This window comes from Oncorhynchus clarkii, chromosome 33 (assembly GCF_045791955.1).
Source record: "Oncorhynchus clarkii lewisi isolate Uvic-CL-2024 chromosome 33, UVic_Ocla_1.0, whole genome shotgun sequence".
NCBI lineage: Eukaryota > Metazoa > Chordata > Actinopteri > Salmoniformes > Salmonidae > Oncorhynchus > Oncorhynchus clarkii.
In genome coordinates this window covers 246,436-268,903 of record NC_092179.1, presented here as the reverse complement: position 1 = coordinate 268,903, position 22,468 = coordinate 246,436, and the positions used below count along the sequence as shown (strand labels likewise).

General features: G+C 42.2%; 1 protein-coding gene across 2 annotated transcripts in view; it reads left to right on the top strand.

The window, feature by feature from the left end:
• LOC139393149 (diacylglycerol kinase delta) overlaps nucleotides 1-22,468 on the top strand; it is a 108,356-nt gene that overhangs the window by 47,568 nt on the left and 38,320 nt on the right. For both annotated transcript variants that reach the window (XM_071141522.1, XM_071141523.1), the window contains 8 exons: nucleotides 543-705; nucleotides 816-924; nucleotides 3,008-3,147; nucleotides 3,701-3,785; nucleotides 20,960-21,054; nucleotides 21,161-21,260; nucleotides 21,427-21,697; nucleotides 22,226-22,375. In XM_071141522.1, the coding sequence (XP_070997623.1) occupies nucleotides 543-705; nucleotides 816-924; nucleotides 3,008-3,147; nucleotides 3,701-3,785; nucleotides 20,960-21,054; nucleotides 21,161-21,260; nucleotides 21,427-21,697; nucleotides 22,226-22,375 (1,113 nt within the window). The remainder of the gene's footprint in view (nucleotides 1-542; nucleotides 706-815; nucleotides 925-3,007; nucleotides 3,148-3,700; nucleotides 3,786-20,959; nucleotides 21,055-21,160; nucleotides 21,261-21,426; nucleotides 21,698-22,225; nucleotides 22,376-22,468) is intronic.

Genomic DNA, 22,468 nt, shown 5'->3' with positions numbered 1-22,468 from the left:
TTAACCGTTATTGGGGAAACTGACCCAAGATCAGGGGCAACTTCACTTACACCTGTCTTTGTGGGTGAACAGGACATTTCGGGATGTCAGCGTGTTAGGCCTGGGTAGTGTTCATTAGGCCTAGGTTTCCAAAAATTCCCAGGTTTTCCAGAAATCCCGGTTGGAAGACTCCAGGAATCAGAAGGGAATAAGCACGGTTTTATTAAGCACGGTTTTTGCTTAACCTGGACATTTTGTAAAGTTAACATAACAAAACGATAAAAAATATGCTCTTTCTTATTAGATATTAGGGGCTGGTTTCCCAGACACAGATTAAGCCTAGTCCTGAACTAAAAAGCACGCTCAATGGAGATTCTCCATTCATCTGTGTCTGGGAAACCGACCCTAGAAGTTCAGGTGTGTGCCAGAGTCTGGTATAGAGGTTAAAGCTCCCGACTCCGGACCTTGTTTATCCTCCTGAATATGGGGGTTTGGGGCTGTTCCTGTTTGTGGCCCTCTATGTGCCAGTCATTGGTCCTCATCTGCCTGTCATTGGTCCTCAGGGTTCTGGAAGGCCACCTGTCCGCCTTCCTGCACCAGCCCTCTCCTGGTGTTCGTCAACAGTAAGAGTGGAGACAACCAGGGCATCAAGTTCCTGCGCCGCTTTAAACAGCTGCTCAACCCTGCCCAAGTCTTTGACCTCATGAACGGTGGGCCGCACCTTGGGTGAGCCTGCCCTGTGAGTCTGCCCATGCTTCTGACATGGCTGTGTGTGTTTCCGACAGCACTGTGTTTATTGCTGCTTGTCTTAGGGGGCTCTCTTCTGTGTCTCCTAGTTTACGGCTCTTCCAGAAGTTCGACACGTTCCGGATCCTGGTTTGTGGGGGTGACGGCAGCGTGGGCTGGGTCCTCTCTGAGATCGACACTCTGACGCTCCACAAACAAGCAAGTTTATCCCGCCCCGTCTCCATCTGCAATGAGCTGAAAATAAGCTTCCATCAGTTGGGCTACACCAACTGACTCTTGGGCTCTTTCTCAATTTGTGTTTCCTCTATTTCTCATGTTCTTGGACATCATACTTTCTCATCTAATGGGTTTTGTGAAGGAGGCAAGGAGAGGAATCAGGAAAAGATGAATTGAGAAAGAGCTTTTGCTACTTTCCCATCATCCCTCAGCAATCCCTGAGCCTAGCAGGCTACTCTGCCAGTCAGCCACTCTCATGTTTCCCTTGTCCCTCTTTTAGCAATCTAGTAACAAAGCTACCATTTTATAACACTCCCTCCCTCTATTAGATAGATAGACAGAGAAACAGACAGACCACCACTGCCCTCTGCTGGTCGTGAGGTACACACAGTCCTGGCTTTCCGGGCTCTGTGTTCACATATATTAGTTATTTTCGGTTGCTTGAACACTTTTCTTGAAACAGGGTTCACATTTGCAAAACAGTTACCACATCCCACTAAACTGAAGTGCGTTTGCCAAAACAACATTTTTCCCTTTCGAAATGCACTTAACACCATCAACTTAAAATACCTATCACAAAATAACTCTTATCAAAACAGTATAATTTGTTGTTTAATGAGAAGAGGACTTCTGCAACATCCTAGAGCATATAATACATGTGACTGAACAATCTGAATCCATCAAAACAGTATAATTTGTCAATGAATAAGTAGGTAATTTCATCATTCAATAGGTAATGCCTCAACAAATACTACACTGAACAAAAATAAACGCAACATGTAATCTGTTGGTCCCAGGTTTCAAGAGCTGAAATAAAAAATCCCAGAAATGTTCTATACTCACAAAAGCTTATTTCGCTAAAATGTTGCACAAAAATGTGTTTACATCCATGTTAGTGAGCATTTCTCCTTAGCCAAGATAATCCATCCACCTGACAGGTCAAGAAGCTGATTAAACAGCATGATCATTACACAGGTGCATTGACTGATTTTCTAATATGAACTGTAACTCAGTAAAATCAATGAAATTGTTCCATGTTTATATTTTTGTTCAGTATATTAATTGGGTTTTGTTTGGAGCGCACCTGTCAATGTTGAGTAAGGACGCGGACCTGATTGTGCATAGAAGTAGGCCTAGGCTACCTGGCCTGCAATTAAATGGAGGCTTATAAATGTGCCCATTTGGGGATCTGATAGTATTTTTGATTGACTTAACTCACCACCACTAATGAGCTGTGGAGCTTCTTAAAGTCATTTTTTCTTCACCTCAAACAGCAAGTAAACAAAGTCTGTTTCTATCTCCATTGAGAATGACAATACTTCCTCAATGTAGTCTATTTGAAAAATGTTTCCAGCTCTCTCCGTTTTGATAACCACTTGGTATAAAAGTGAAAACAAATGTCATGCTCTGATCCGGTGGAAGCATCATAAAATATGCCTAACCCTTGCGTAAATAAATAATGCCACAGATGTCTCAAGTTTTAAGGGGGTGAGAAATTGGCATGCTGACTGCGCAGAGCTGTTTCCAGATAATTGAATGTCAATTTCTCTACCATAAGCTGCCTCCAACGTAATTTTAGAGAATTTGGCAGTACGTCCAACCGGCCTCACAACTGCAGACCACGTGTAACCACGCCAGCTCAGGACCTCCGCATCCGGCTTCTTTACCTGCAGGATCGTCTGAGGGGGGTTGCTGAGGAGTATTTATGTCTGTAATAAAGACCTTTTGTGGAAAATAATGAATTCTGAGTGGGCCTTGGAGAGGCCCACCCATGAATGCACCCCTGCCCAGCCATGTGAAAACTATAGATTAGGGCCTGATTTGTTTTATATGAACTGTAACTCAGTAAAATCTTTGAAGTAGTTGCGTTTATATTTTTGTTTAGTATAAATATAACCATCAATATGCATTTCTATGACAAAAACAAAATGGTAGGAGTTACTAATCAAAGATTTGATATGTGCGCTATATTCGTGTTTTCTGAATTATGATTAAATGGGGGAGAACGGGGGTTAAATGTAACGGGGGTCAGTTGTAACTGGATAAATAACTTGTTGTGTTGCAGTGCCAGCTGGGTGTTCTGCCCCTGGGGACAGGAAATGACCTCGCCCGCGTCCTGGGCTGGGGCTCGGCCTGTGACGATGACGCACAGCTGCCTCAAATACTGGAGAAGCTTGAGAGGGCCAGCACCAAGATGCTTGACAGGTAGGAGAGGGAGGTAGGATGGGAGGAATGTAGAGGGGGGAGAAGATGTAGAGAGCCAGCACCAAGATGCTCGACATGTAGGTGAGGGAGGGAGGAGGGAAAGAGAGAGAGACTTAGGGAGGGAGGAAGAGAGAGGGAGGAGAACGGGGTGAGGGAAATATTCACCAAGATGCTTGACAGGTGTGAGAGGGAGGAAGAGCATGTAACTAACTGTTAAAAAGGTACCATTAAAGGAACCATTTGCAGAAATCGCTCCACCATTTTCTGGTTGTTAAAATTCTAACAGTTGGCCTAATTTCAGTTTGTGACAAAACAAGCATTGATTGTGTAGAGAGTCATTTTACCATCTAAACCGCTGTGAAATATCAATGAGAATGAGAATGGCAGATTTATAACTCAGATTTCTATGTAAATTTGGTCAGGTTGCCCAAAAATGTACATATTGTAGCTTTTAAGTCAGTTCTCATTAGTCCAGGAGTTTCTTCTGGTCAGGTCAGAAAGAAAGAAAAAAAAGCAGGCCCTATATTATCCATTGTTTTTATTTTTCGTCTAGGTGGAGTATTATGGTGTATGAGACAAAGTTCCCACGGCAACATTCCAGCTCTACGGTGACAGAGGATTGCAGCGATGACTCTGAGGTACCTGGCAATGACATAAATTCCTGTTCTACATTGTGATAGTTTTAGCTGAATTTGAGTACAATTGCAGTTACATTCCATTTATGGATGGAGTCATCAGACACTTGTCTTCAGATATACAGTATGTAGGCTACTGAGCTTGTCTGACACTTTAAGCGCACTGAAGACAAACAACTGACTCAAGAGGGAGTCAGAGATCAAGATAGCATAAACAGAAGAAAAATAACTTTTCCCGAACCATCTCGTCCTGCTGAACTTCGCAGATTCTGACACTATGCTCCCGAAGTTGCTGGTAATAAGCTACACCAGTGGTCAGCAACCTTTTCCATTTGGAGTGCCAATTAAATTAACTGTTCCACAAAAATGTGCATATGAAAATCATAACTGGCATGCACCGATCTGCATGCCAGTTATGATTTTCATATGCACATTTTTGTGGAACAGTTTCATTTATTTTATAATAAAGTCTTCGTATCTCAAAATTGTCATGTGGTTGATAAAAATGATATCTAAATGGAAATTATACAAATCTAAAAATAACTTCTATTGCCAACTATGTAAAAATAGCCTACATAAAGCCAACAAATAAAAACATTGCATTCTGCAGGTAGAAAATATCAGAATAAAAATAAATCACACTTCCTCAAGGAATTTGAAACATTGTATCTACTTGGTCTAGCCCGAAGCTTGCAACATTGTATAAAATATCAGTTTCCCACACAGCTGTAGGCTATTTATTTGTGCAAGGGAGAAGAAGTAATCAGGTAGGTGTATTTTATGACGTTTCTACCGAATCAAAGCATGACATTTGTTTTCCCTTTCACACCGAGTGGTTATCCAAAGGGAAAGAGTTGGAAAGATTTAGGCTACATTGAGGAACTATTGTCATTCTCAATGTATGTAGAAACAGACTTGTTTACTTTAAGAAGCTCCACAGCTCATTGGTGATGGTGAGTTAAGACAATCAGAAATACTATCAGCTCCCAAAATTTGTGTGCATGCCAGGTAGCCTAGGCCTACTTCTATGCGTAATCAGGTTTGCGTCCTTACTCAACTTTGACAGGAGTGCTCCAAACAAAACAATATTAATATATGGAACAAAAATATAAATGCAACATGCAATACTTTCATTGATTCTACTGAGTTACTGTTCATATGAGGAAATCAGTCAATTTAAATAAAAAAATCACATGGCCCTAATTTATGGATTTCACATGCTCTGGCCGATGAGTAGGGTTGATCCGAGCATTCTGACCTCACAATGGCAGTCAAGCACCCTAACTGGCTAACTTTGGCTAACTTGCTAGCTACTTCCAGGCATAAATGAGAGAACACCCCACTCATTTTACTCACCTTAGCAGAGCTGGTTAGGCTGTTTTCATGTTATCCAGAGTGTTGGTGACTGTAACTGTGCTGCTGGCAACAATAAAATAAAATAAAAAGATTACGTTCAAATGGCTCTTGTGTGAAATAGTGACCCACGACATACGCCTAGTTTCCTGAAACGGGTCACAAATTATAATAACCAAACAAACATTGTAGATTAGAAATATTGCAAATTAACGGTAAATGTACTACTGGTGATAGTGGTGTGCCATCCCCGTGGCCGCCACAATGTCACCTTGGAGAACGATGTCTGGTCACATGGTATGTTGAATGCTGAACGAGAGACCTTGGTTTATTGTTTTTGTAAAGTTGTGAGTGTTTCCTTGCAAAGTTTGATTTATACAATTTTTGAGTTTGGATCCCGCAACTCGGTTAGTTTCAGTTGCTGTGACCGGTACTATCTGTCCCGGGATCCTCCAGACCAAAAAGTCTGAAGTTGTTTACAGAAGCTAGCTACTAACCTATCTGGTAGCTATCAGTATCAAACTAGCAGCCGATGCTGCTACCAACAGTATGTGCAAAGACACTGCTTTTGTGGTCACCGCTGTGAGAGGATTTTAAGAAGGACACATCTTTCTGCTTTTCAGATTTTTCAATTTGTGTGAGTTCTTTTTGTTCACTTAATTGAGAATTCCATGTAAAGAGAGACACGGAAGCCCAGCTAGCCCAGCCAGCTAGCCTAGAGGTCCCTATTGAACATTTTCAACGTTGCAGGAGCTGTGTTTATTTTTGCTTTTTTCCCGGGATGATGTGGACCGCCCGGACTTTCAATGTAGCAACTGTTCTTGCAGAGGACTACAGGGGCAAAGTGGCTACTCTTAGCAATCAAGTAGCGAACCTACACAAGCTACTGGGGAATCCACGCCCGCCTACTTTCACTTTCTCTTCTACCCCAGTAGCTGGACGCCGCTCTTATGTGGTGGACTTTTCGCCGCCACGTCGGCTCTCCACAGCCAACTGGCCAGTACTCTGTAGGGATCACTCCTCGAAGCGGTCTCCCCCTTCCCTGGAGAACGGAGTTAATAGAATGCTCCTGAATGACTTGGGGGATGTTCCTGTTCTTGACCCTACCAACCAGCCATGGAGATATGTCACTAGTCATGGAAGTTGAAGACATCATCCTCTGGTAAACGGGGCCTCCTTGGAGATGTTAAGCCATGACCGGACACAGACAAGAAACGGCTTTGCCGCCTTGTATTCAGAGGTTCCGGCGCCTTCTTCTCTAGGGACTTCCGATTCAAATATGGATCAGGAGGTACCTGCGCCTTCGTCCTCTGTTCTGTCTCACTAGCCGGTGGCTTCTACCTCGGGTTCAGATCCTCAGAGCTCCCCCTCATCAGACAATAAGGCTGCCTGAGACTCCAGCCCATTCATCATCCATGATGGATACTACAGCTGGTTTCCCCCACCGTCCTTCGGTCCTCGAGGGGTTTGCGAAACCACTTGAGGCGAAAATGTCCGGACCTCGTCAGCCATTTGCACCAGCTGTCATCATCAACAGCTCTATTGTAAGAGACATCTTATTTCCCGGAGCAAAAACCCTGTGCTATCCTGGAGCACGAGTACAGGACATTACAAGGCTGCTTCCGAACATTCTGCGACAGATGCTGGGAGCTGATGCTGTCGTACCTCATGTAGGCTAGGTGGGCTAGCTCGGGAACTTCTGAAAATGTATTTTAGAGAACTGATTCTAGCACTAAAGGATTCTGAAAAGTGGACAATCATTTCTGGTCCGGTACCATCGTTGGGCTGCGGGTGTGAAATATTCAGCAGGCTATTGGCATTACACAACTGGCTAAAATATTACTGTAGCTCTGTTGGAATCACTTTTATAGATAACTTCAAAACCTTCTGGAAAGAGAAGATGCTCCAGTGAAATGACAGAGTCCATCCAAATCATCTTGGCTCCTGGAGTCTGTCCACGCTTTTCAAGGCTGTGTTGAGACAATGACTTATCAATGACCCAAGACCAGCTCAGTTAATCCCTACCATTGTGTCGATGAGTTGTCGTACATTATCCCAGGGGCGTTGGCAGACAAATTAAGTTACTTACATTGTATGTCCCCCTAACTGATTTGAATGCCTCTGATCCTACAGCTATTGTATGCAGTAATCATGTGCCTATGAACCAGAGTTATACAGTTAGCACTGAGGCGGTGTGCCCTTGTAGGAAGTCCACTGAGTGCAGCTCAGCTCCAATATAAATGACATGAGCAAGTCTGTTTTTAATGCTTTACTGGGAAGCTCATCAGAAGTAATCAGGCATCCCAGAAAGTACTAGAAATAGCCCATATCAACATATGTAGCCTTTGAAGTCAATAACATGCTAGTAACAGATTACATTAATATTCTGTTTCTGAAACTCACTTAGCTAATATCTTTGATGATACAGTGGTAGCAATACATGGTTATAACATCTACAGAAAATACAGAAATACCAATGGGTGCGGTGTTGCGGTCTATATTCAGAACCACATTCATGTAAAGCTTAGAGAGGATCTTTTGTTAAATGTTGTTGAAGTAACAGCTACAGCTACAGCTTCATCTGCCTCACCTAAAGCCCATTCTAGACCACCAAGTGCCAACAATCAGTATCTGGATAATATGTGTGAAATGCTTGATAATGTATGTGATATCAACAGAGGTATATTTTCTGGGTGATTTCATTATTGACTGGCTTACGTCAAGCTGCCCCCTCAAGAAAAAGCTTCAAACAGTAATCAGTGCCTGCAACCTGGTTCAGGCTGTCAGTCAACCAACTAGGGTAGTTACAAACAGGACAGGAATGAAATCATCAACATGTATTGATCATCTTTAGTAATGCTGCAGACATTTTCTTTATAGCAGTATCCAAATCCATAGGATGTAGTGATCACAATATAGTAGCCATATCTAGGAAAACATAAAGTTCCAAAGGCTGGGCCTAATATAAGAGGTCATATAATATGTTTTGTAGTGATTCTTATGTTTTTTGCTGGTCTGTGGTGTTTAATAAGAAGCACATTTATGAAATAGCTTATTCCAGTTACTAATAAGCATGTACCCATTTAAGAAAATGACTGTAAAAACTGTTGAATCCCCTTGTATTGATGAGGAATTTAAAAATGGTATGGTTGAGATGGCAAAAGCTATGACAAATAAGTCTGACGGCACAAATTGAGAAATCATGTGACTAAACTAAATAAAAAGAAGAAGAAACTATACTATGAAATAAAAAATAATAATATAAAGAATGATAGTAAAACGTTTTGGAGCACCTTTAAAAAAAAATTGGGCAAAAAGACAAACTCGGCTCATCATTCAATGAATCAGATGGCTCATTCATCCCAAAACCCACTGATATTACCAACTACTTTAATGATTTTTGCATTGACAAGATGAGTAAACTTGAGGCATGACATGCCATCAACAAACGCTGACACTACACATCCGAGTGTGTAAGAGGTGAAAAAATGAATTGTTGTCTATCAACAATGACATGCCACCGGGATTTGACAACTTGGATGGAATTTTACTGAGGATAATAGCGGACGATATTGTCAATATAAGCCTACTAGATTGGGGCGGCAGGTAGCCTAGTGGTTAGAGTTTTGGGCCAGAAACCGAAAGGTTGCTAGATCGAATCCCCGTGCTGACAAGGTAAAAATATGTTGTTCTGCCCCTGAACAAGGCAATTAATCTACTGTTCCTAGGCTATCATTGTAAATAAGAACACTTAACAAATAGCTGCAGTTAGTTTCAGAATGGGTGGCAAGAAATAAGTTAGTCCTAAATATTTCTAAAACTAAAAGCAAGTATTTGGAACAATTAATTAATTCACCAAACCCTTAACCTCAACTAAATCTTGTAATGAATAATGAATTGTAAACTGACATGGTCAAAACATATTGATATTGAACAGTGACTAACTAAGATGGGGAGAAGTCTGTCCATAATAAAGCGCTGCTCTGCCTTCTTAACAACGCTATCAACAAGGCAGGTCCTACAGGCCCTAGTTTTGTCACACCTGGACTACTGTTCAGTTGTGTGGTCAGGTGCCACGAAGAGTGAGGAAAATTACAATTGGCTCAGAATAGGGCAGAACGGCTAGCCCTTAAAAGTACAAGGGATCTAATATTAATGATATGCATGTCATTCTCTCATGGCTCAAAGTGGAGGAGAGATTGACTTCGTCACTACTACTTTTTGTAAGAAGTGTTGACACTCTGAATGCACCGAGCTATCTGTTAAAACTACTAGCACATAGCTCAGACACCCACTCTCTTCACAGTCCCCAAGTACAGAACAGACTATGGGAGGTGCACAAAACTACATAGAGCCATGACTACACAGAACTCTATTCCACATCAGGTAACTGATGCAAGCAGTAGAATCAGATTTAACACATTAAAATATATCTTATGGAACAGCGGGGACTGTGAAGAGACACACAAAGTTACAGACACACAAATATGCACACAAGTGCTAGCACACGCACTCTACACACGTACAATGTAATATTATTGTATGGTGGTATTATACGTTTGGTATTGTATATATGCAGTGGTGTAATAATGTTGGCAGCAGCTAATGGGGATCCCTAATAAATACAAATACAAATGGATTAGTCCACTAAGACAGGCATCAATTAAGATGTGCTATAAAACTGGCCAACAGCGTATTAACCCAAACAATCCACCAGTCGACTAAATGAGGTCAGCCCTAGTATTTACAGTGCATTCGGAAAGTTTTCAGACTACTTGACTTTTTCCTAATTTTGTTACATTACAGCCGTGTTCTAAAATTGATTAAATAAAAAATGTTCCTCGTCAATCTTCACACAATACCCCATAATGACAAAGCGAAAACAACAGGTTTTTAGATTTTTTTTCTAAATTCATTTAAAAAATTCATTAAAAATACAAAACAGAACTCTAATCCAATTTTATTTGTCACGTGTGCCGAATACAACATTACAGTGAAATGCTTACTTACAAGCCCTTAACCCTTAACCAACAATAAAAATAAAAGAGCAACAATAAAATAATAACGAGGCAATATACAGGGTGTACAGGTACAGAGTCAATGTACGAGATACGAGATAAATGTAGGTACGGGTAAAGTAACTGTAAGGGTTTTCGTAGTATGAAGGATCGGAGGACCAAAATGCAGCGTGGTAAGTGTTCATGTTTTTTTAATGAATAACGAACACTGAACAAAACAAAAAACGTGAAGTAAATCAAACCGAAACAGTCACGGAAAATAAACACCCACAACACGGAAAATAAACACCCACAACTCAAAAGTGAAACCAGGCTACCTAAGTATGAAAAAAAATGTCTGCAGCTGCCTCCAGCTCTGCCTTGGGGCGGCGATATTCCCCAGCCTGTGCCCAGGGTCCCTTGCCATCAAGCATTTCCTCCCATGACTAGGAGTCCTGCGTTCGCTGCTGCTGCTGCTGCTGCTGCTGCTGCCGCTCGTTACCACGCTCCTTGGTCCTTGGTTGGTGGGTGTCTTCTGCCGAAGAGGAGTAGTATGAAGGATCGGAGGACCAAAATGAAACAGTCCCGGACTAACACGGAAAATAAACACCCACAACTCAAAAGTGAAACCAGGCTACCTAAGTATGATTCTCAATCAGGGACAATGATTGACAGCTGCCTCTGATTGAGAACCATACTAGGCCGAACACAGAAATCCCAAATTATAGAAAAGCGATCATAGACAACCCACCCAACTCACGCCCTGACCATACTAAAACAAAGACATAACAAAGGAACTAAGGTCAGAATGTGACAGTAACTACTCTTAGATAATAAACAGCGAGCAGCAGCACTGTAAAAATGGGGGGGGGGGTCAATGCAAATAGTCCAGGTAGCCTTTTGATTAGCTGTTCAGCAGTCTCATGGCTTGGGGGTAGAAGCTGTTAACTTCTTGGTGACAGGGGGGCAGTATTGAGTAGCTTGGATGAATAAAGTGCCCAGAGTAAACTGCCTGCTACTCTGTCACAAATGCTAATATATGCATAATAGTATTGGATAGAAAACACTCTGAAGTTTCTAAAACTTTATGAATGATGTCTGTGAGGATAACAGAACTCATATGGCAGGTGAAAACCTGAGACAAATCCAACCAGGAAGTCGGAAATCTGAGGTTTGTAGTTTCATTTAAGCTGATTGCCTATCCAATATGCTGTGTCTATGGGGACAGATTGCACTTCCCAAGGCTTCCAGCAGATGTCAACAGTCTTTAGAAAGTTGTATGAGGCTTCTATTGTGGAAGGTGGTCGAATAAGAGCTGTTTCAACAAGTGGACTAGGCTGAGGCCAATCAGTTGTTTACTACGCGGGTTCGCCGTGCCTTCTTTTTCCTCTGTAATGAATACACTATTGTCCGGTTGGAATATTATTGAAGATTTATTATAAAAAGACTCTAAGGATTGATTGTAAACATCGTTTGACATGTTTCTACAAACTGTAATGGAACTATTTTGACTTTTCGTCTGGATTTTGCGCTCGGCATTGTGCCTTTGGAATAGTGAACTAAACGTGCGAACAAAATGGAAGTATTTGGACTTAAATATGGACCTAATCAAACAAAACAAACATTTCTTGTGGAAGTGGGAGTGGGAGTCCTGGGAGTGCATTCCAACGAAGATCAGCAAAGGTAAGTGAAGATTTATAATGCCATTTATGAATTTTGTTGACTCCACAACTTGGCGGGTAGCTGTATTGCTTGCTTTTGTGGCTGAATGCTGTTCTCAGATTATTGAATATTGTGCTTTTGCCGTAAAGCTTTTTTGAAATCTGACACAGCGGTTGCATTAAGAACAAGTTTATCTTTAATTCTATGTAAAACATGTATCTTTCATCAAAGTTTATGATGAGTATTTCTGTAATTTGATGTGGCTCTCTGCAATTTTTCCGGATGTTTTGGAGGCATTTCTGAACATAGCGCCAATGCAAACTGAGGTTTTTGTATATGAATATGAACTTGATCGAACAAAACATACGTATTGTGTAACGTTGAGTCCTGGGAGTGTCATCTGATGAAGATCGTCAAAGGCTAGTGATTAATTTTATCTATATTTCTGTTTTTTGTGACACCTCTCTTTGGTTGGAAAATGGCTGAATGCTTTATGTGACTAGTTGCTGACCTAACAATATGTTCTGCTTTCACCGAAAAACCTTTTTGAAATCGGACACTGTGGTTGGTTTAACGAGATCTGTATCTTTAAAATGGTGTAAAATACTTGTATGGTTTAGGAATTTTAATTATGAGATTTCTGTTGTTTTGAATTTGGCGCCCTGCATTTCACTGGCTGTTGGCGAGGTGGGACGCTTTCGTCCCGAACGATCCCAGAGTGGTTAAGAAGCCTTTTGGACCTAGACTTGGTGCTTGGTGCAAGTTGGAGTGGGTCTAGGGTTTCTGGGATGATGGTGTGGATGTGAGCCATGAGCAGCCTTTCAAAGCACTTGAAGGTTCCCAAGAACACTTGTCTAAATTACAAACACACACACAATTGGTTAGGAGCCCGTATCATCCTGTTTTCATTGATCATCCTTGAGTGAAACTTATATGGAGCTCTGAGACAGGACTGGTTAGATAATTGTCTCCATCATTCTTATATGGAATAATTTTGGAGCCACCAAGACTCTTCCTAGAGCTGGCTGCCTGGCCAAACTGAGCAATCGGGGGAGATATTCCTTGGTCAGGGAGGTGACTAAGAACCCGATGGTCACAGAGCTCCAGAGCTCCTCTGTGGAGATGGGAGAACCTTCCAGAAGGACAACAATCTCTGCAGCACTCTACCAATCAGGCCTTTATGGTAGAGTGGCCAGACGGAAGCCACTCCTCAGTAAAAGGCACATGACAGCCCACTTGGAGTTTGCCAAAAGGCACCCAAAGGACTCTCAGACCATGAGAAACAAGATTCTCTGGTCTGATGAAACCACGATTTAACACTTTGGCACCATCCCTACGGTGAAGCATGATTGTGGCAGTATCATGACTGTCTTGTGAGGTTAACAATGGGTCAGATCAGCTTGGCAGTGTCTGACAATAACCAGACCCTCTCCCACCTGCAAAGGGTGGTGGAGGGCACTATACCGGTTTGACAGCTCACACCCGGTCATAAATTTAAGCAGGAGAGAACTCTCTCTCCTTTTGTATCAACCAAGGAAATGCCTTCTTCTAGAGAGGTTTTTGCCCGCCCAAAACTCTTAACGCCCAAAAGTGGATAATGGAACAATAATTCTAACATGGGGAAATGGGTCAGTGGGGAGATGTAGAAAACTAATGTCATATTGTTTTTTATGTTGTGATGTTATTAAAAACTATATGGACCGAATACTGTAACTTGGAAATGATACCCCCTTTATCTGTCAAGTTTTCATCCAATATGTCCGGCATAGTCTATGACAAATGAAGGTATATGTGCTAAGATAAATCAAATCAAATTTTATTGGTCACGTACACATGGTTAGCAGATGTTATTGCGATTGCAGTGAAATGCTTGTGCTTCTAGTTCTGACAGGACAGCAATATCTAACATGTAGTCTAACAATTCCACAACAGCTACCTAATACACACAAATCTAAGTAAGGAATGGAATAAGAGTATATACATATAAATCTGTTGTTAGTGCCAGTAAAGGCCGCTTTACCACTCTTGGGTAGTGGAATTACTGTGGCTTCCCTCCAGGCCTGAGGACAAAGACTTTCCTCTAGGCTCAGATAAAACATTTGACAGACAGGAGTGGCTATAGAGTCAGCTACCATCCTTAGTAGCTTTCCATCTAAGTTGTCAATGCCAGGTTTGTCATTATTGATTGTTAACAATCATTTTCCCACTTCTCCCACACAAACTTTACACAATTCAAACTTGCACTGCTTTTCTTTCATTATTCGTTTTTTTTTTTTATACATTAATATAATGGCTCACTGTTTGTTGTGGTCATTTCCTGCCCAAGTTTGTCCACTTTGCCAATGAAATAATCATTAAAATAATTGGCAACATCAAATGGTTTTGTGATGAATAAGCCATCTGATTCGATGAAAGATGGAGTTGAATTTGTCTTCCTGCCCAGAATTTAATTTAAAGTACTCCAAAGTTTTTTTTCTATCCTTTATTTCATTGATCTTGGCTTCATAATAAAGTGTATTCTTCTATTTGTTGAGTTTAGTCACATAATTTCTCAATTTGCAGTAAGTAAGCCAGTCAGATGTACAGCCAGACTTATGAGCCACTCCTTTTGCCCCATCTCTTTCAACCATACAGTTTTTCAATTCCTCATCAATCCATGGAGCCTTAACAGTTCTGACAGTCAGTTTCTTAACAGGTTATTTCATAAATTCATCAAGTGCAGCGTCTGGATTAATGATATCATTAATGACATCAGACCGACAAATATTTTTAACATCATCCACATAAGAGTCACAGCAAAATCTTTTGTATGATCTCTTATACACTATTTTAGGCCCAGCTGTTGGAACTCTGCCTTTCCTGGATATAGCCACTATGCCACTATATTGTGATCTCTGCATCCAATGGGTATGGATATACCTTTAGAACAAAATTTTACTGCATTAGTAAAAATGTGATCAATACATGTGGATGATCTTGTTCCTGTAGTGTTTGTTAACACTATGGTAGGTTGATTAATAACCTGAACTAGGTTACAGGCACTGGTTACAGTAAGAAGCTTCCTCTTGAGCGGACAGCTTGATGAAAACCAGTCAATATTCAGGTCCCCAAAAAAGTAGACCTCTCTGTTTACATCACCTACACTATCCAGCATTTCACACATATGATTTAGATACTGACTGTTAGCACTTGGTGGCCTATAGCAACACCCCAAAATAAAAGGTTTTAGATGTGCCAAGTGAACCTGCAGCCACAACACTTCAATAACACTTGACATAAGATCTTCTCTAAGCATTACAGGGATATGGCTCTGAATCTATCTATCTATATACAGAGGGACAAAACAGTATTTAGTCAGCCACCAATTGTGCAAGTTCTCCCACTTAAAAAGATGAGAGAGGCCTGTAATTTTCATCATAGGTACACTTCAACTATGACAGACAAAATGAGGAAACAAAATCCAGAAAATCACATTGTAGGATTTTTAATGAATTTATTTGCAAATTATGGTGGAAAATAAGTATTTTCTGGATTTTTTTTCTTCTCATTTTGCCTGTCATAGTTGAAGTGTACCTATGATGAAAATTACAGGCCACTCTCATCTTTTTAAGTGGGAGAACTTGCACAATTGTTGGCTGACTAAATACTTTTTTTGCCCCACTGTGTGCGTGCGTGCGTGCATGCCTGTCTGTCTATCTGTCTGTCTGTCTGTCTGATCTTCCCCCATAAGCATTTTTGTCTCTTCTATAAATGTTATATCCTTGTATTGCTACTGATGTATCATCAAATGGATTATCTAAGTGAGTCTCAGAAATGGCTAATACAGTGCCTTGCGAAAGTATTCGGCCCCCTTGAACTTTGCGACCTTTTGCCACATTTCAGGCTTCAAACATAAAGATATAAAACTGTATTTTTTTGTGAAGAATCAACAACAAGTGGGACACAATCATGAAGTGGAACGACATTTATTGGATATTTCAAACTTTTTTAACAAATCAAAAACTGAAAAATTGGGCGTGCAAAATTATTCAGCCCCCTTAAGTTAATACTTTGTAGCGCCACCTTTTGCTGCGATTACAGCTGTAAGTCGCTTGGGGTATGTCTCTATCAGTTTTGCACATTGAGAGACTGAAATGTTTTCCCATTCCTCCTTGCAAAACAGCTCGAGCTCAGTGAGGTTGGATGGAGAGCATTTGTGAACAGCAGTTTTCAGTTCTTTCCACACATTCTCGATTGGATTCAGGTCTGGACTTTGACTTGGCCATTCTAACACCTGAAAATGTTTATTTTTGAACCATTCCATTGTAGATTTTGCTCTATGTTTTGGATCATTGTCTTGTTGGAAGACAAATCTCCGTCCCAGTCTCAGGTCTTTTGCAGACTCCATCAGGTTTTCTTCCAGAATGGTCCTGTATTTGGCTCCATCCATCTTCCCATCAATTTTAACCATCTTCCCTGTCCCTGCGGAAGAAAAGCAGGCCCAAACCATGATGCTGCCACCACCATGTTTGACAGTGGGGATGGTGTGTTCAGCTGTGTTGCTTTTACGCCAAACATAACGACCTGAATCCAATCGAGAATGTGTGGAAAGAACTGAAAACTGCTGTTCACAAATGCTCTCCATCCAACCTCACTGAGCTCGAGCTGTTTTGCAAGGAGGAATGGGAAAACATTTCAGTCTCTCAATGTGCAAAACTGATAGAGACATACCCCAAGCGACTTACAGCTGTAATCGCAGCAAAAGGTGGCGCTACAAAGTATTAACTTAAGGGGGCTGAATAATTTTGCACGCCCAATTTTTCAGGTTTTGATTTGTTAAAAAAGTTTGAAATATCCAATAAAAGTCGTTCCACTTCATGATTGTGTCCCACTTGTTGTTGATTCTTCACAAAAAAATACAGTTTTATATATTTATGTTTGAAGCCTGAAATGTGGCAAAAGGTCGCAAAGTTCAAGGGGGCCGAATACTTTCGCAAGGCACTGTATATGAATCTTATCTGATGTTAACAAGTTATTGATTTCATAAACCTTATTTCTAAGGCTACATATATTAATATGGGTTATTTTCAGCCCTTTCCTGGGTAGCTTATTAGAGATAGACATAATATTGAAAAGAGCAGACAAAGCAAGAGAAAATAATATACATTCAGCAGTCCATTAATCAATTGGTGTGTGTGCTGCGGGTTTGAGGCTACGAACCCATAGGCTCTCATCCCTTCCAGGCTTCTGGGTGGGAGTGTGAACAATGAGCCTGTTGTACGCAATGTCCCCACGTGCTCTGGCAGCTTTCAGCTTTCTCTTCTGGCGCAAAGAACAGCTAGCTACCTTGTCCATGAACCTTAGGAACTTGACCACTATCGGCCTGGGCCTATCACCTGGACCGGTGGTGGGTTTTCCAGTCCTGTGGGTGTGCGCTCCACCTCAATCTTCCTGTGGTCCATCTTCAATTTCTCAGAGATCATTTCCCTCACTTTGTCCTCAGACTCCATCCACGTCTCGGGCAGATTCTGCAATTCCGTCCACAACCATGTTGTTTCGCCTTGATTGTCCCTCGAGATAATCAAATTTCTCTGTTATTGTTATCATGGATTCACATACAGAACTGATGTCCTCTCTCAATGGTTTATAGATTGCTGTCATCATGCCGTTCTCCTATTTCAACTCGTCGAGCTGACCCTGGGAGAATTGCAAACTATTCTTCAGGTCCTGAACCTCTCTGGTCAGGTTGTCCATTCTTTTATTAGTAGAATCCACAAGTATTTGAACAAAACACTTGAAACTTTTTTCTTGTTGTTGTAACAACTGCTTATAGGTTTCTTTTTGTTAATTAAAAGATCCTCAACGTGTGATAGACACCACTGGCACTGTCCTCAACGGTACTCCCGCCGGCTTGGTCTTTGTCATGGTAGCTAGCAATGTATGTTAGGCTGTTACACCTCGCAGTTCCAGACAGGGCAGGTGACAGGGAAAATTGAAAACAACAAACAGCAAGGATCTAGACAGCCACAAGCTCGGGACAATCCGCGGGTCCCAGCCACAATGGCTAACTGCGTCGCGGGCTGCGTTCAAGAACACCTCGCTAGCTTGATGTCCAGCTAGCTAGCAGCTAGGCTAGCTGTGATGCCAAATAGCTCCTCAGACCCGTCCTTGGTCGGCAGGATCACTGTAAAGATGCAAGCAGTCCCAGCAACTGATGCCAACTGCGTCACGGGATCCAACATAAGAAGCTAGGTAGCTACCAAAAACTTTCCAATATACTTTTAAACAATAAACTTTCCAGACAAACAAAACTGAGCTCTTCCTTGTTCTGTGTACAACAGGAAGTGACAATGAACAAAGTAATAAATCCCCAAATGTTTGCAGAAGTGAACACCCAAACGCAGTTGCCGTACCAAGCGGTGATACAGCCCGACAGGATGCTTTCAATTGTGCATCTGTAAAAGTTTGTGAGGGTTTTAGGTGACAAGCCATATTTCTTCAGCCTCCTTTCCACCTTCTCCACTGCTGTCCCATCGATATGGATAAGGGTGTGCTCCCTCTGCTCTTAACTGAAGTCTACGATAAGCTCCTTTGTTTTGTTGACGTTGAGTAAGAGATTATTAGCACCTCTTCCCTGTAGGCTGTCTCGTCATTGTTGGTAATCAGGCCTACTAATGTTGTGTCGTCAGAAAACTTGATTGAGTTGGAGGTGTGCGTGGCCATGCAATCATGGTTGAACAGGGAGTACAGGAGGGGGGTGAACACTCACCCTTGTGGGGTGTGTTGTTTCCTACCTTCACCATCTGGGTGTGGCACGTCTGGAAGTCCAGGAACCGATTGCACAAGGCAATGGAGGGTACTATTGTGTTGAATGCTAAGCTCAAGTCAATTAACAGCATTCTTACATAGGTATTCCTCTTCTCCACGTGGAATAGGATAGTGTGCAGTACGATGGCAATTGCATTGTCTGTGGATCTATTGGGGCGGTAAGCAAATTGAAGTGGGTCTAGGGTGTCAGGTAAGGTATAGGTGATATGATCCTTAACTAGCCTCTCAAAGCACTTCATGATGACAGAAGTGAGTGCTACGGGGTGATAGTAATTTAGTTCAGTTACCTATGCTTTCTTGGGTACAGGAACAATGTACAATGTAAACAATATACAATGTAAACAATCTTGAAGCAAGTGGGGACAGCAGACTGGGATAGGGACAGAGTTGATATATGTCTGTAAACACTCCAGCCAGCTGGTCTGCTCATGCTCTGAAGGCCGTCTGGGCCGGCAGCTCTGAAGGCCGTCTGGGCCGGCAGCCTTGCGAGGGTTAACACTCTTAAATGTCTTACGTCGGCCACAGAGAAGGAGAGCCCCCAGTCCTTGGTAGCGTGCTGCATCGGTGGCACTGTGTTATCATCAAAGCGGGTGAAGAAGGTGTTTAGCTTGTCCGGAAGCAAGACGACGGTGTCCGCGACGTGGCTGGTTTTCCATTTGTAGTCCGTGATTGTCTGTCGACCCGGCCACGTACGTCTCATGTTTGAGGCGTTGAATTGTGACTCCACTTTGTCTCTACTGACGTTATGCCTGTTTGATTGCCTTACGGAGGGAATAACTACACTGTTTGTATTTGGCAATATTCCCAGTCACCTTGCCATGGTTAAATGCGGTGATTCGCACTTTCAGTTTTGAGCAAATGCTGCCATCTTTCCACTGTTTCTGGTTTGGGTAGGTTTTAATAGTTACAGTGGGTACAACATCTCCTATACACTTCCTGATGAACTGTGTATCAATGTTATTCTCAGAGGCTACCCGGAACATGTCCCAGTTTGTGTGTGCAAAACAATCTTAAAGCATGGAATCTGATTGGTCACACCAGCGTTGAATAGACCTGAGCACATATATTTCCTGTTTGAGTTTCTGCCTGTAGAAAGGGAGGAGCAAAATGGAGTCGTGATCAGATTTGCCGAAGGAAGGGCGGGGGATAACCTTGTAGGCATTTTCGAAAAGTTGAGTAGCAGTGGTCCAATGTATAGGTACAACTTTGGTAGCATTTTCCTCAAGTTTGCATTTTTTAAATCCCCAGCTACAATAAATGTGGCCTCAGGATATCTGGTTTCCAGTTTGCATAAAGTTCAGTGTAGTTCTTGGAGGGCCGTTGTGGTATTGGCTTGAAGGGGAATATACACGGCTGTGACTATAACCGAAGAGAATTCTCTTGGGAGGTAATACGGTCGGCGTTTGAGTGTGAGGTGTTCTAGGTCGGGTGAACAAAAGGACTGTACGTTTCTGTATGTTATCACAATCACACCATGAGTAGGTAATCATGAAACATACACCCATGCCTTTCTTCTTCCCGGAGAGTTCTTTATTCCTGTCTGTGCGTGGCACTGAGAACCCAGCTGTCTGTATGGACGGGGACATTATATCCCGAGAGAGCCATGTTTCCGTCAAACAGAGTATGTTACAATCCTTGATGTCTCTCTGGAAGGAGATGATCACCCTGAGCTCGTCTACTTTATTATCCAAAGACTGAACATTAGAGAGCAATCTACTCGGAAGCGGTGGATGGTGTCCATGCCTCCTGAGTCAGACCAGAAGTCCACTCCGAATACCTCTTCTCCACCGCCTGTGTTTTGCCTCTAGAATAAGTTAAATTGCCCTGGGGGGTATGAACAAAGCTCCAATTCGGGAAAGTCCTATTTCTGGTGAGTTACCGCCGCTCTGAAATCCAAAAGTTATTTCCGTCTGTATGAAAAAACATTTCTGGGCTAATTATGTAACAAATAACACACAAAAACTAAATAGCTTAGGAGCTAGATGCAGAGCTGCCATATGTCATTCCCAAAAAGACTTGAGGCTGTAATTGCTGCCAAAGGTGCTTCAACAAAGGACTGAAAACTTATGTAAATGTGATATTTCCAGGTTTTTTTAAATAATTATAATTGCAAAAATTTATAGAAACCTGTTTTTGCTTTGTCATTTTGGGGCATTGTGTGTAAATTGATAGGGGGGGGGGGGGCGATTTAATCAATTTTAGAATAATCTATAACGTAACAAAATGTGGAAAAGTCAAGGGGTCTGAATAATTTCCGAATGCACTGTATGTTGCACTGTAGGTGGTGATGCTCTGCAGTTCAAGACACATTCCTGAAGACTAGCCTGTTTTTGACCTTGATTGTTACCTGTGCCACAGGTGCAACAGATTCTGACCTACGAAGACTCTGTGGCAGCCCACCTGTCCAAGATCTTGACTTCAGATCAGCACTCAGTGGTCATCTCCTCAGCTAAGTATGTTTGTCGCTTCAATCAGTCTGTCTGCCTGCTCACTCCATACCGTTTCTTAGGTGTAGGTTTCCGTTGCCCTGAGTGTGTTGTGTGTTGTGCATGTTCGTAGGGTACTGTGTGAAACAGTGAAGGACTTTGTGGCTCGAGTGGGGAAGGCCTACGAGAAGAACAAGGAGAGCTCTGAGGAGTCAGAGGCTATGGCCAAGAAGGTAAGCTGTGAGGAACCATGGCTTTGTACCAATTATCTCATCTTGCTGACATCCCTTCACTGATTTTATGTAAATGACTGGTTTAGGAAATAAGGTGGAAACCCTCCAGCCATATTTGCACTAATCAAGTGAATCAGAGCTGTGTTGATTGGTCGATTGGTTGCAGTGTGGGGTTCTGAGGGAAAAGCTGGACTCGCTGCTGAAGACGCTCAACGAGGAGGCGCAGGCATCTACTATGATGCCTGCCCCCCCACCCACCATCGCTGAGGAGCAGGAGGAGGGCGAGGGAGTTCTGGTGCCATCGTCGCCCGCACCCGCCACCATCTCGTGCTCCGCCAGGCCCCTGACGGCCATCTTTAAACCCAGGGAACAGCTGATGCTGAGAGCCAACAGCCTGAAGAAAGCCATCAGGCAGATAATCGAGCACACTGAGAAAGGTGAGATGTTACCTTCCTACCGCTACTTCTGTTCTAATTGGTATGGGTCAATTCAGGAAGTAAACTGAAAGACTTCCGTGAAAAGCAATTCTGAATATTGGAATTAGATTTACAGTAAGGTTATTTGTCCTGTAAGGGAAGTTTTTGTCTGTGGTAAAAAAACAAAAAAAACATAGTAGACTACACTGACCGACTTGGCATACTTGATGTTTCATATGTTACATAAAAACAGAGGACAGACGAAAACTTCAATGCCATAAGCATTGCAACAGTAGAGCAGGACTCCTGGGCAATCTTGCGGCCAGTCTCAGATCAGGCTTGCCGTATGATAGTTATTGGAATAGGAATTTCAGTTAACTTCCTGAATTGAGTGAAGCGAAATGGAATGGATATACCCCGACCCCCATATAATATAGTTGCTATCTATACTTATCTATACTTATCCAAAAGAGAGCGGTTTTACCTCTCTACTTTTTCAACATACCTGCTCTTGTTGCTGAACGGTCTTTCTCTCCATTCTTCTATCAGCGGTGGACGAGCAGAATGCCCAGACTCAGGAGGTGTTTGCTCTGGGGATGGAGGAGGAGGAGGAGGAGGAAGAGCAGGACAAGCTGTCTCTGAAGTCGTCCTACAGCGGGAACGCCTGTAACAGCACCAGGGGCCATCCAGTCCGCAGAGGTTAGTCATTGAACCAAGAGTCTCCTAACCTGGGTCGTGTTAATTTGGTACCAAACATAAGAAAACAGTCCGAACCAGGGAAGGATCACCTTT